This window comes from Xiphophorus maculatus, chromosome 8 (assembly GCF_002775205.1).
Source record: "Xiphophorus maculatus strain JP 163 A chromosome 8, X_maculatus-5.0-male, whole genome shotgun sequence".
NCBI lineage: Eukaryota > Metazoa > Chordata > Actinopteri > Cyprinodontiformes > Poeciliidae > Xiphophorus > Xiphophorus maculatus.
This window is the reverse complement of record NC_036450.1, coordinates 9,393,870-9,409,759: the sequence shown is the minus strand read 5'-3', so window position 1 is coordinate 9,409,759 and position 15,890 is coordinate 9,393,870. Positions and strand designations below refer to the sequence as shown.

The 15,890-nt window shown below is 34.7% G+C and overlaps 1 protein-coding gene across 1 annotated transcript in view; it reads left to right on the top strand.

Annotated features, from left to right (window-relative positions):
- The window catches only part of LOC102237681 (transmembrane protein 132C-like), a 158,563-nt gene that overhangs the window by 126,555 nt on the left and 16,118 nt on the right, over positions 1 to 15,890 (top strand). Inside the window, exon 6 of the mRNA XM_023337819.1 lies at positions 10,358 to 10,501. Coding sequence (XP_023193587.1) covers positions 10,358 to 10,501 — 144 coding nt within the window. The remainder of the gene's footprint in view (positions 1 to 10,357; positions 10,502 to 15,890) is intronic.

The window sequence follows — 15,890 nt, the reverse complement described above, 5'->3', positions numbered from 1 at the left end:
GTATGCACATACTCACCAACTCCTAAGGAAAATTTAGTGAGACAAATTAACCTAATAGTTGTGTTTGGGGTTTGTAGGAGGAAGCTGGAATACCTGGAGTGAGCCAAAAAAGATTTTTAAAAAAAGCAAACTCAATGCTGTACTGTATGAAAGTCCAGATAAATGACCATATTAATACAAGGTCTTTGAATTTACCTTTAAAATGTCTGCTCTGTATCATAACAACAAGTAATGTTTGTTTGTTTTTTCTTATTTTAAGTAAAATGTGTTTCCTTTGACATCTAAAAGAGAATGAAATAAAACTGCAACACTAAAATACATCAATTCCAACCTGAATTTAATACAGCAGATGGGGAGAGAAACCATGAAAGCTTTTCATTTACAATCTTAAAAGACAGTGGGAAGACCTGCCAGCAGAGTGTGTGCCACTTTTTACCGCATCCTCCCATGAATTTTTGATCCCCCTCTTGCCACGCTGTGCCTCTCTGTTCTCTCATTAGAAGAGACAGCCAGTGTGGCCCCCATAGCTCTTTACAGTACATCATTAGCATTTTATTCATAGCTTCTGAAACTAATTCTATTTCAAACCTTATATCGTTAGCCTTGTGCTTACTGTCCCTCAGTATTATAATGAAGGACATTAACACAAAGCTCTGCATTAACTTTTCTGTGATCATATGTAAGCACGTTCTTCTAGAGTTATTTTATGTAGGCCAAATTGAGCTGCTTTTTCTTTTCTTACTGCATACAGGCGCCTGGCAGATGGCAGTATGCAGAGGAAACTAGGACTTAGAATTAATAAACAGCTGTGTTCTTGTTGTTTGGAGAAGAAATGTAAAGAAAGAGGAACCTCATATGTTTAATTTACACAGGTAGCTGCAAGTCTGTTTTATTCTTTACTCTTACAGTATTTACCATAAATATTAACATGTGAGCTTTTTGTCCACATTAAGTTGGAGCTGAGTTAGAGCAACAGTAAAATCAAAGCAGTGAGGGAAAGAAGCCCAGGAGATGAAATACTGTGCAGATGTGACTATTACATGGAAACCAGGTGAGTAACAATCAGCAAAATAATGACAGCTGAGTGAGAAGCGAGGGTAAGAAACTGAGAAAATTAGACTAACAACATCACAAAAACATGGAACAATTACAGTCATTAAATGACTATGATTAACTACTTATTTTTGGTTGAATTATATTAGTCACATGCAGACCTCACTACTGGCAGACCTGAGGAATCAAGATTGTGGAGGCCAGGCGATAACTTGAGACCGAATGCAAACCAAGACATTTATGGTGTTGTGACAAAGACTAAACTATTGAGAGCATTTTCAAGAGGACTGCTGAAATCATTCTATTATAGCTGTTACTGTAGAAGTTTAAAGATATTCTCTCCATTCTAAAGCTAACATTTACCTTGAACTAACTCATTGCACTATTTAAGCCATCTTTTTCAGTTAGGAACTTGTACGTAAGCAGTTTCTAACAATATTACACTTATTCAGTAAAACTTGTGAAGCAGGTAAAAGCCAGACAACAAAACTCTGAAGAGCACACACATCCAGCTGAATATTAGTTAACTTAGCATTAGCTGTAGGCATAATGAGTGGAGGCGGAGAATTGTTTTTCTGTCTGTGTATTATAAAAACAGAAAAAACATCCATATGTTTGTAGTGGGAAAGGTTTTCATCCCTCATATCTTTTCATCCTCTGCACATACTGTGTAGAAACAAATAAAAAATGTATCTGGTTGCATTTAAGTGCACCCTGGAGTTTCACACTAAGTTGCAATAAAAAGTTGCATCTGTGTTCTTCGCTGATCTTGTGATAAAAATCATTCAGTTCATCCAGAACTACAACAAGATCTTTGAAAATTTTGTCTCAAAACCACACTGGTCTTGAATGGTACAAGACTGATTAGAAGGTTGCTTAAATGTTATTCCTGGTTGGATTACTTGCAACTTGCATGCATTGGGAAACCAATCATCTCTCTATTTCAAAGAAAATAAACTCTCCTTGACGTTTTAAGCCTTATTTCTTGCAAGATAGTTGCTTGGATGCACATCAACAGCACACATTTGCTATGTTTCATTTTCCACACTCAGGGGTCGTGTCAGTCAGTTTTTTGCACCCGATGTTCATTCTGTGATTTGTTTGTCGGTGTTTGTTACTGGCTTACCCTCCTTCAGTCTTACCCTCACCCCGCTAGTCTTGTTTGAGTTTTTCATTTGGTCAGCTAAGGGCCAGAGGCCAGAACAACAGAGCTCTCTGGTTTATTCTAAACAAACAGCCTAAAGAAACAGGAAAGAGGTCCACAGAATACAGACTGGTTTTACCAGGGACAGCTGATTTATCATGTATGGCTTTGGCATTTTTCCCTTCTAATGTTTGAGTGAGAATAGAACTGGAAGAGAACAGAGGCTTAATATTTAATCTCTTTAAATGTATTTAGAGCTCAGATTACACAATAACAAATCCCAACCGATTTGCCAGGCAAACAAGTTATAAATCAATATCTAATTAATGAGGAGAGTATAAATCACTGCAGGCTCTCATTTAAATCAATAGTGGTATTTCCTCCAAGTGATTATGGCAAAATGCCCCCAATCTGCCACCAACTGTTGATTTGCTGACACTGCAGCTACATATGCTGTGCTATAACAGAACATCAATTAACATGTTCACCTGAAAGAAAAAAAAAAGAAGAAAGAAGCATTGGACAAGTATTTGTGTATTTTGCCCTTTTGAATCACAAGTAAATCTGGACAATTAGCAAGATTATATCTTCAACACAGTCTGATTTATTTTTACTTTCTGTTCCTCACCTCTAATATGATTTCAGCTATCTGCATCCTACTGCAGCTCATCTCTTATTGAACCATCTGAATGCTAAATAATTTGACTACTGTCCCTTTTTCCCCAAGCCATAACCATCCACATATTACATTGTGCAAAACCACTTTCCTCTGCTCCTCTCAGGCAGTCAGACAGGAAATGTGCAGAGAGAAGGGGGAAAGACAAGTATCTCAGTACATTTATTTTTAACTGAGCTGTTGATGTGCAATCCACACCCTATATCTTTAACAACTCAAGATGTCTATGCATGCAGATAAATTAAAACAAATAAGTCCATAACTTAAGTCATGTATAATAAAATGGAATGGCACAAGAGATAGTCATTCAAAATAACTTGCAGAACAGGTATACAAAGCAAGTAAAATCACTTAAATACGTTATTTTACATAAGCAACCCTATTATCCGTCAGCGTCAGTTAATGTTGGTGGGTTTAATCCTGATTTATGGCTTTTAGAAATAGATACCAAGGTATTGGACAACAAATATTTGATGATGGGTAAAGAAAAGGGGCTTGTCACTTGTCGTTGCTAAACAATACATCATAATCTGAACATAAACTTTATATAACTTTATATAATTTATCCATAAACCATCCACGACCAGGTGCTAAGATTCCTGACAGAGGAATAATAATAATAAAAAATAAATATATATATATATATATATATATATATATATATATATATATATATATATATATATATATATATATATATATATAACAAAAGGCATCAGAGAGTCAAAGACCAGCTAAATGTTTTATAATCCACAAGGGTGGCCTGTATGCTAGCTCACTTCACAAAACTACACTGCTGAAGAGAAAATCAAATACATTTATTTTGCAGCACATTGAACAAATTAGTAAAATATTGGGAGAACAGTGTAGACAGAAGAAAGGGCAAATTTGACTGGTTGTATACACCTTATTTGGAGGTGGAATGTTGGTGAATATCACGTCGTAAACAATGAAGTGTAGATTTGGGAGCATGTGGTATTTACAGACTTTATCTAATTGTTGAAAGAGGGAAAAGAGAAATATACCGGTATATTCTATTTAAGAATCTCACGATGAAACAAATCTGGATGTTGCAGCAGGAAAATAGGCTTGACTTGAATTTAATTGTAAAAGAACTATAGAAAGAATGATCATACTGTGCAAAGAAGGTCATCAGAACTTTCAGTATTTTAAGACATTTTGTGTTAAATGATGGGCCGAAATCACATCCAAGCTTATCCACATAGGAGATGTGTTGTAGTTTTACTGCACAAAATCTATTGAATCTATTCATTTGTAAAAGATTCCTTGTATATTTATTACTTGAGTTATAACAGGTGTCACTATACTTATCAAAAAATGTTTTTTTGTTTTACACTGGAAATTATACACACATTGCTTATGTGAGCCAACTCTCCACTTGAGTTGGATGGTGAATAGTTATAGCTATGGTATTTCCATGGATCAAAAGCATATTTTCAGTCACTGAATAATAAATTGTAAGCCAGGGTTAAGCTAAGTTCATGAGCCAGATTTAGGTGAAGCTCTTTTCTTGTCCTCTTATCCATTCAAATAAATGTATGGGATTAATCATAACTTATCTTGCCCATGTAGTAGAGAAAGATTTTGAATGCACATAAATCTAATATGGGAAGTTTTTTTCATTTTAAAAAATGTGCAGTGAATTGTAATCTATATGTGAGCTGTATATATTTTATTTTATTCAGGATGATTTAAACGAAAGCCATCAGTGGCATGGCATTGTCCCTTGTTCCATGTTTTGATTTGTGTTTTCCCTTAAACATACGTCTTTGATTGTTTAATAGGTCTGGGACACAAAAAGTGTTTTGGAAGAGATGCTTTTTTTATGAGTGAGGAAAAGCAGCCTGTTTTATGCATTCATTTTCACAAAAACAAAAGCACACACCATCCTTTTTCTGTATGTAAATAAATAGCTGTTCAATTCTACATATTTCCTTCATGAAATCTTAAAATAAAAACTTGATAAAAAAAAATCTGTTTATATGTACAACAGGGGGCTGCACAGTAGCGCAGTTGGTAGCACTATTGCCTTGCAGCAACAAGGTCTTGGGTTTGATTCCTTAGCCCGGGGTCTTTCTGCGTGTTCTCTCTGTGCATGCATGGGTTCTCTCCAGGTACTCAGGCTTCCACCTACAGTCCACAAACATCACTGTCAGAGTTAATTGGTTTCTCTAAATTCTCCTTAGGTGTGAAGGTGTGTGTGCATGGTCGTTTGTTCTGTCTGTCTCTGTGTTGCTCTGCCATGAACTGGTGTATCCCTCCTCTCGCACCCCAAGGTGTACCCCTCCTCTCGCCCGAAACGTTCGCTGGAGATAGGCACCACCCCCTAGAGTCAAAGGTGTAAGAAAATGACATACTCATGGTTGTTGGTCATTTTAACGTGATTTATTTATAAATGCAAAGTCATCCCTTCTGAATTTATGGCATTTATGCAATTTTTTACAGTGTTGAGGTATTAAATATAGAACCTGGAAAAAGCTAGAAACTAACAGATGGAGGGAAGGAAGCACACAAGAAGGACATTAAGTAAGGAAAGAGGGAAGAAGGGACACAAAGAAAGACTGAACTAGGTAAGCCATTAGGAATCCAAAAAGGAAGTAAAGATGAATGAAATTAGAGAGAGAAGGAAGGAGACAAAGAAGAAAGAGTGGGATACTAGGAAGGATAGAAAGATGGGCAGGACAATTTCTTATTTCCTTTCTTACCCATACTTGGAAATTTCCCAAGTAAAAATGTTTATACTTTTCCAGGCTGTGTGTAGCAACACTACATCCACATTCAGTGACATTTGCTCTCCATTTAAAAGACTCAATTTGTGTCAGCAAAGTGCATTTTAAAATGACTTGTGTGCTTTGAACAATAAAATATTTTCTTATTTATTTACCTTTCATACTTTAAGCATTTTTGTTCTTTCTAGCTCTAATACATGATATTTGCCCTTCAAGACACATCATGTGGGAAACATCTACGAGAAAGTTTTAGTTGCAATGTTTTTGTATAAGGAGCGAATGTGTTGTAGTTTTTCACAGCTGTCTTTGCATTACAGCGTAATCAGTAATGTCTTCTTTTGCATAATTTGGAAGGGTACATTGTCAGGATGTCATATGCTTGCACTGTACCCTCACTGTTGTCTTAAGTGGATTTGTAAATGTATGAGTGGCCAGCACTACACTTTGCAAGTAGGTGACAAATCCAAAAGCACTCTCAGACATCCATGGCCAGCAAGTCACCTGAACTAATGGAAATATTGCTCTGAGGCGAATAACAAGAGCAGATTTTGTCCTTCAGCCCACTCACATTCACATACAGTAACGATCCTCTGAGCAGCACGTCTGTAGGTTGTTTGCTCCCGAACACATGATTCATTCTCTACCATATCAGCCCCCACACGCTCCACCCTTGTACCCAGCTGCACAGAAGCATAATGGCCTTTTATCGATTCTCCTGTCTTTCATCGTCTTTCTTCTCTTTTTTTTTCTTGCCCTGTGCTCTGCAGTGCAATGAAAGGTGGTTAAAAAAAAGATGTCGCATGAGGAGAGGGGGGGGCATGCTTGTTTTTTAACCTGGCCATTTTCAATGCATGTGTGTGTTAAAGTTAATTTGTTTCCATGTGCATACAGATAAGTGGGTGGGTGTATGTGGAAGATGTGTTTGTATTAGTAAATAATGAAGCCATTTGAAGATGTGAATGTTTATCAGTGGTTGTGTTCAAATTGAATTCATGAATAAGATATGCTTGTCACATATCTGCAACACAAGAAGAGAATTGAGAAGCCACAGCGAATAGGTTGATAACTTATCTGACTAAAACATACCTGTTTTGTCCCGTCATATGTTACGCAAACCTAAAATTCACAAAAAATGTAGACAAAAAGACTGCTTAATGTTATTATTGGGATAAAGTTTGTTTATGTTGGTGGTATGGTATCTACACATCAGTAGCTGGAGCTCATTAAGACCTTTTTTGACTGTTGCTTCAGTCCTAATGGCTCATTAGGTAAAAGCAGACACTTTTCTTCAAACGTTGAGGCACAGAACACAGAGCCCATTGAGGATGATTACTTACAATGCTGTGAAACCTTTTTGCCCCTTTGCAATTTCTTCTGCTTTTACTTTTTGTCAAACGCACTTGTTTCAGATCATAAAAAAACTTGGAAAAATCAGACATGGTAGCTAAGGTGAAGGCAATGTTTTTTTTTGCTTTTTTTCTAATGGTGGCTTTATTTATTAAGGGATAAATTTGTCCAAACCAACTTTGTGAAATTAAATGAATAATTGCCTCCCAAGCCTATAACTGGTTGTGTCACTTTTGTAAGGTACAACTTCAAAAAAGCTTTTGCAACAACTTTTTAACCTGCTCGTCTTTAGTGAATTGTTTTAATTTAGCTACTTCTCTATCCATTTCTTTATTTTTATGTCTTTTTGCTTTATGTCCTTTTCCTTTGTAACACACAGATTGAAGTCATAATAATCTGACATAACTGTCAGAGCTCCAAACAATTGTACAAAACACAAAAGCATTTTTTCCTCATCAACACAAAAAGAGACCATACTGAGGAGAAATCAATTGACTCAGTAGTTGGCAGCCTGCAAACTGGCATCGCAATATGACAAATTTATTGTTGTAAATGAAACATCTGTTTATTTGCAATTTAAGAGACTCCACTGTATTTCTTTTTTTTTTTTTCAAATGTACACCACTTGTGGCCCAAAGTTCAAGCTGTAGAAGTAAAATCAGTTTAAGTACAAACTACAACTACGCTGGACTTTAAAGCTTGGAACATTGGATATATCTTTTACCAACTCTTCATTACAATAAATCTACATAAACATGATGAAAATTGAAATATACAAAGAAACTGGGTTCGTTTTGGTCTAGGTTTAACAGCAAAATCACTCACACGTGTTAGTCACGCTAGTTGGAACAGATGGTGTTTTCCTGTTAAAAGGCCAAACACATCCACACATTGGGTTTAAAATTCCCATGATAAACAACAAGTTATAGATTTGAAAATGATATACATCTTAAATACAGTTTTTAAAAGCAGGACTTATATGTGAAATACTATTTCCTTTGATATATTCATGAAATACAAAATTTTTTTAAACTTCCTACAGATGGAATAAACAAATCATTTGTGAGCAAAAGTTTTGTGTTTTTGAGAATTCCTATAGGGGATTTTGTTTGTTCTCATTTTGTTCTTCACAGTTTTATAATTATACTGGTTTATTCAGTAAACAAAAAAGGAACAAGGAACAAGCAGCCAAACATAGTTAGTTGTCATTTTTCCTCACAAAAGAAAAAGAAAAAAACGATAAATTTTTATTGTAAGATGGGAAGCTTTTTTATTTTCAGTTTAGCCTTAAATCACATTCATTTTACCATAGAAACAGTTTGAGGATAACAAAAAGCAACACTCTGAATGAACAAAGCAAAATCTGAAAACAAGTGCGCCTCTGCCTTTTAAACAGCTAGGCCTCTTGATAGCCTTTCTTTGAGCTAATGATGTGCAAGATCCACTGTTATACCAAATCTTCTGACAGACAAAGCACTGGGAGCACAAGGATTACCAGCCGTTGTCTTAATTGATCTCATTATCTTTTTCCCGCTCTTCTGTAAGGCCTTTCACTCTCGAGTGTATCTTGTGATATCTTTTAAATGACTGCAATTTACTTGAACATATCATTGTCATTCTATTTTATATGTATTTTTTATCTTTATACTTGAGATGTTGCTGCAGGAGAGCTGCAAAGAAACAACTTTTTCTACTTCACGAAAGGAAATAATTTTCCTTTAATGTTTGGTTGTACGTTCTAAAATATATCGTGCATCGTTTTACTGTATTAGAAAGGTAACATTTGTTTAGGTACCATTTTGAGATGTTTTAAAAAAGAACACTGAACTTATTGAATGCTTGTATACATCAGATGATCATGGCTTCTTCTTGTATCTGCATGATAGCAGTAATCGAAGGTGGTTTGATGGAACCTGCTGCAGAAGCGCAAGCTCGTTTTGAGAAAGTAAACCAGATACCCCCTTTCCTTTTCTATGATAAGGCTGTTTCCTGTTACCTTCTTTTGCTTGGATCTCTTTTATGAATTCCTTCAAATTTTGTAGTGAGTGCTTCATAATTATTAAAATCTGAAAGTGGTGAATCATTTACAACAAACTGTGCCAAAAGATGGTAATAATCAAATAAAAGTATGTTTTTTGTGTATTTATTATTTACATATCATATTTACACATCAATATTTCTCGTTCTTAGTCTGTATGTATTCATGTTTTTCAAGAGGCCCAGCATTTATAGAGCTGATTTTAAAATCAGTAAATACAGCAGCTTACTGAGCAATTTTTCTGTTTGGGTGTAGCTGTGAGACAAGTACTGTCAGCAAGCTGTCCACAACATGTCATTGCCATTTTTCACACTTCTTCTCAATCGATTGGTGGAAAGAAAAATAATCTTTACTTGGTGCCAAAGACCTTTAAGCAAGGAGTAAAAACACCCTTTTTGCTTTATACCATCTCTGTGAAAGTAAATATTACCACTGACAGCTACCTGCCATTTTCTGGGCTTCTTGAGCATGTTTCAAAGGGGCACTTCATGTGAAGGGTCTCAGATGGTGACTATTTACTATAATTGCAGAAGATGGCACCTTCAAATACGTGGCATTTAAAGGTTGTCTTTAAGTTTAAGGGCACAGTCTTGCAGCTTTTTTTCCCAGTGTTTCTTGTCTGTGACTTTATGTACTGAAACAAAACTTCTCTTTCAGACATTCTACCAAATTTACTTTTTTGCTGCAGCTTGAGAACAAAAGGGTTCCATTTTTCAAATATTAAAACATTATATTTACAAGAATTGAAAGGAATATTTGTAACACATTTTGAAACAGCTTAGCTATAACATGTTTCATATATAGCCAAGAGTTACACCAAAGAATCTGGAGGTCCATTTCCTTCTTAATTAGATTTAGCCATTGGTCCGCTCAATGACAGTATGGTAGGCTTGAGCACAAAAACAAAAACGTGCTTCATGGTATAAAAAAATTATTTACGATCTGAAATGTCTAGCATAATCTGATGATATTTTTATTACAACAGAAAAGCAGAAGTTACTTTGGATAAAAACAAATAACATCTGCCAGAAAAATGATTTTATTAGGGTCTATGTAAATGGGGAATATGTTTTTTTTTTGGGGGGGGGGGGGTGATTTCTGATGATGCACAATGTTTTCATAACTGGGTACACTTGAAGAGAAAAAGTACAGTTAATACCTGGCTGACATGGAAGGATATAAAGAGGGGAAAATTGTAACAATTTCTTTTTTAGCAGATTTGTGGTTGTCACTTTCTTTCTTCTGTAGCCTCAATTGCCACTCCACACTGCCTGATTTATTTTTGCTTTAGTCAGCTCATGGAACCTTGTCTAATGTCTACCGATGTTTCCCCTTGTGTTTCTCTGCAGGACACTGAGATCCTGAATACGGCTGTCCTCAATGGGCGCACAGTTGCTGTTCCTGTTAAGGTGGTCACTGTAGGGACAGATGGTGCTGTGTCAGATGTTACGGAGTCAGTGGAGTGCAAATCAACAGACGAACAGGTTATCAAGGTTAGTGTGTCGTGAAGCTTCTGGTTTCACCTTGCCTGTTTTAGGCGATTTGTTTATAGCCAAGGAATTTTTTTCAAAAGCGATCATAAGGACTTACAGATTACACAATCGGACTGAAGTATTACAGTATTTCAACTCGTACATAAAAATTGCCAAAAGTGTTTTTTTTGTTGTTGTTATTTTTTTACAAGCTAATCTTTCAGCTAATAACTATAGAAGGTTAAAAACTGAATTGCAAAAACACATTTATACTAAATGTTGGACATTTTCTTCAGCTTTTGGTAAGTAAATAAGAGGAATTCGTAGCAACCTCTTAGCCATGATGGGAATGGAACCACTATTTAAATGTATTCTTTGTTGTATAAAATATTTTTTATCTCTATTTGTTCAGATGGTGTTTTATTCTTGAATACTCTGTCTTACCAACTAGGGAACAGCTTTCAACTGCAACACTGTGGTTGCCCTTAGTCCATTGTTAAGATATCTAATGACAGAAAATTTCCGAACAGTTTGCCCGACAACAATTCATAAATTTCTGGTATCTACCATCCACATGCACTGAAATGACATCACAATGCAAAATCTGTAATGTTCAGTCTGTGCTTAGATTAATATTGAATGGCCATTAAATTTCAGAAAGTCATATGTGAACATAATTTATAAAATATATTCATATATAATTAAGCGTACTGTTTATAAAATTCACATACTGTAGCTTTAACCTTGCAGTTTTTAATAGCAAAATTCTGCGATTGGTCAAGTTATTTTGTTTCTCTTAATCTCCAGTCTGATAATGTCAACTTCATTGTAGTTCATAGAAACAGTGAACTTTTCTCCAAACTAGGCACAGCAATAGCTTTGATATCTATAAAACTATTTGCACGTGTCCTGTGAAACTTGCAGTCTCTGTCAACATTTTGTGTGCTTGCATTTCCCAAGGCAACTTGCATGTTTAATAAAGTCAGTCTACCAGAACAGAGCCTACTCAGGCAGAAAAACAATGGTTGCTTTCAAAATAAAAGTAACATAATTTTACTGACTAATTTAAAGATCACTTGCATACAATTTCAGAAAACTAATTGAAAGAATATACCAATTCTACTGGTTTAACTTGAGTTGTCACAATATATTCTGTTTCTCAAAAACGTTTTTAATAATTTCACAAATCATGACGGTTGTTTGTTTTTATTTATTTACTTATTTGTAAACTATGGTTGCTTGTTCCCCATAGAAATTCATCAAAACTTACCTTTACTTGAAACACAAAGTATTCTATGCCAGCTGGTCTTGGTTTAGTACATCATGCCCCTTCTCAGTTTAAAAAAAGTCACTTGATCTCACTGTCAAAAAGCTGCAAAAATGTTATACCCACCAGTATGCTGACTATTACTTGATCAAGATCAAACACAAAATGAATGAAACTCAGATCAAGTCAAGAAAAAACTTTGAAAGACCTTCAAGAAAACCTACAAAACTTTTGCCCAGAAGCACTGTGAAAGATTACAGGATAGTCTGGCTTCTTGGAGGCAAAATACGTATGTATATATAGCAATAAATATGTAGTATAGATGATCAAAGAGAAGAGAAGCGACAGGGCACATCTCTCAGAGGGTTTCATTATCCACCGAAATGATACCACATATTGTGATGTTGACCTTGTGGGCCAGGGACCGGGTGCTCCAACAGCTCACACATTTGCTTTTGGGAGCAGTAAGCAGCGCCCCGCGTTTTAAAACTAATATCAAAGGAATCTCAAAATAACACGGTTTTTGATCTTATTGTATCCCGACAATCACTGTTTTATTTAGAGTTTGAGAGTAAATTCTCTTTTTAAATCAGAATGGATCCTCTTTAGCTCACTTGCAGGGGTGTCTGCACTAAAGCTAATGCTGTGTATTAATAGATATCCGACACTAAGAAGTTTGTGAATAAATTATCAATGACGTTCAGTAATTCAAAAAGTGTTGCACAGACTTCTGAAGTTATAGAGTAGAAACATTTGGTCTAGAAATTTATCTGAGACAGTTTTATGTATGTGTTTGATTTTTTTTTATATTTCTGCAGAATACAATTATCCAATTTAACAGTTTTAGATTAAGAATCTATGACCCATGTTTTTTAAAAGGGTGATATGTATTTTTCAGGCAATTTTAGGGCCATTTTATACCACAATCGAGAAATATGTTACCTCAAGTTATTATGAAAAGGCTGTATATATCTATATAAACTTCAGAAAAATTAGATTTTGTATCATAAATTGAAGCAATGCTACTGGTCTGTTTTTGATGAGGAAATAAAATTATAATGTGATATAAAGCTCTAAAAAGTGCATTTTGCATAAAGTCTTCTGTTTTGGTTATTTTTTCAGAGCACATCCTTTAAAGATGCCAACCTATGTAAATACACTTGGATAAATATTTTTTGAGTAATATTTCTAAAATATCTATCCTATAAATAAAATTAAAATGTGTTTCCCATCATTGGAGGTCAGTAGGAGTAAACAAAGTGATTGGTATTTACTGTGGTATAATCACAAACTTTAGAGGGAAAAACAGATGCTTCATAGAGTGCCTTCTATCTTTGGAAGTGGTCTCCCTTTTTTTGCTTATCATCTATATTTAAAACCTTTGAAATTTTTATGTTAATCTAGCAGGCCTTTGCTTTATTGAGCATGTGGAATTTAAGAGGATTAAAGGCTTTCAAGTGCTCTTCACAATGTAACTTATGAAAAGCTCAAGTCAGACTTGAATGTAAATTTCATGAAAATTGTAAAACTGATGCTAATGTATTTCTTTTACTCTTTAATAGTCACAAGTAAAAGTTTTTTTTTCTTTTCATTCTTAAGTTAGCATGTTCAAACAATACTAATAAAATAATTTAACATTGAAAAAAAACCCCTCTCCAGTCATACCTGTTTTCTGCAGAAAAATAATCTTCTCAACAACAAAATGTTTGCTTTCAAGAAACACCTTTCTTTCTTTTATGATATTGCCCAAAGAGAGCATCTATAAAAAAAATAGGACTGTGCCTAGAGCAAAACTCTGAGAAACCCCATATTTTATTTTAGTGACAGCTATGTCCTGAACAATTAAGAGTTCTCCTTGATATTTTTTATCATTCATTTGGATTTAATAATTGAGAGTAATAATATTTTGGAGCACTTCAGTCTACTATAACCAAATTATAAATGAGAAAATTTGTGATTTTGATACATTTTTAAGTGTTTCTATAAATTTTTCTGAACATAAACCTTCCTTCTGCAGATAGGTTAACAATTGTTTTTGATCACGTTTTAAGGATTTTTGACAAAACAAAGACTAGAAAAATCAAACAACATTAATCTTACGGGTCAAGGGAAGTATTTTAACAAATGTTTAATAACAGATAAAAGAGAAAATAGGATCTGATCAAAACCAAAAGTGTGTCGTGATAAAGTTGACTTGATGTAGATTTCAACATACAAGTTGAATGTTTAAAAACCACAAGATGACATGTACTTTGTGAAATTATTTGTTGTAAACAGAGGATTTCATATTTTCTAGTGTTAGATCATCAAGCGTGTAGAAAAGACACGCATAATCTCTAGGCTAATTAAGCCTAAGTTTTACTGGTGAAATAGTTTATAAAAACATGCCAGCCAATCACAGGAAGACAATGTTTGACATTTGACAATATGGTGAAATGAAATTTATTCTCACTGGGTTCTCAGAGATATTTTTAATATAGATTTGCCCTCAACACATGGCCCTGTGCTGTACGGCATGCTGATCAAAACCTTAATTTAGTTTTAGCCAGTTATCTTAAAGTCATTGATTCATTCATCCATTCATGCCATTGTAATGATTGGTAAGGTACAAGACTGGCTACACACTTAATATTGTCCACAGTGAACTGACACAGATTTGCGTGCAGGTGTGTGTGTGTGTGTTACCACTGATAAGAGGTAGAGAGAAATTGAGTTTCACTTTCTAATGTACTGCAGAATATGGCACAATCTCTGTTCAATCTTTAAAGCTATCACCTAAAATGCCCTCAATAGGGAAAATATTCCAATGTATCTGGAGTGCAATAACAAAGCTGAGGAAAATTGGAGATTTCCTGTTAAAAATGGTTTGAAAACCTTAATACGATCAAGAGGCGGATAAAGAAGTGAATCTTCTTTATCCGCCTCTTGATCATGTTATTCTTTTTAAGTCTTAAAATAAACAAATAAGAAGGGAGACTCTGAAGGACAAGTTGAAAACAATTTTGGGTTCATAATATCTATTATAAACCATCTTTTTTTTTAAATCAAAGTGATTTCATCCATCGACATAAAGTAGGTAATAACTACAAGACGTAAAATGTTAGTGTCATTATTTCCGTGTACAAATTCAAAATCATTATGGTGATGATTTATAAAATTGTAAACAGATTAAGTGTTCTGCTACAAGGGTGAAAGGGAAACACGTTTTGCCCTTTGAATGTAACCATTATTATCCACATTATGGTTTTACTGGTCAAACATGTGATGCAATTTTATTGAAGGACATAACACTTTTCCACCACGACAATGACCTCTGCCTTTAAACTGTTAAGTCCCAAAAAGAGCAAAATGTACATTCAAAGCATACTTCTCTTGCAGAAGCTTTAAGAAGGAGTTTTACAAGTTCTTGGAAATTTAACCATATGTAGCATAGTAATTACTGTGCAGGGAATTCCACATAATATGACCTTACATTAAGGCTTTGTCAACTATTTTTATATCAGTTAGGATAAGATCAACTTGGATAACAAAAATCTATTTAATATATGAACCAGTACAGGGGCTCTTGCATAGGTCTAGTTAGGTCTAGTTAGAAATATCTAAATATGCAGTTTTATTTATGTCCTTTTTTCGACTTTGCCTTAATAAAACATAATTTCTAAAGTTTTAAATATCCCCCCAGTTTTCATATTACTTTTAATCACTATTTAGGTTTCAACATGCGTGCGATTTGGGTAATGCTCACTTTACTGATAATAAAAGTCGATGAGTGGGAGAGAATAAGGAAGGAGTAATGAAGGTGAGGAGGAGGAGAAGCTGACAGACACAAAGCTGTCAGTTTTGTTCCTCAGAGAGATGGGATGATCTCGCACCATTTGAGAGTTAAAGCTGCCAACTCATATGCAAAGACGGATGACAGTTTTCTTTTGACTGGTTTGTTAGAAAGGGGCGATTGTCACTACTAAGGATTTGTGCTGAAATTAACAGTTGTGCCAATCAAGTTTGTGATGGGTTTATAGATTAAAAGGATTACAATGAGAGAGAAAATCAAAACATTTAAAATGTCCTGTATTGCACATGTAGAATGTTCTTGTAAAGGTTATGTGAATGTTATAATGACAATATTTACAGTGTCCTGAATAT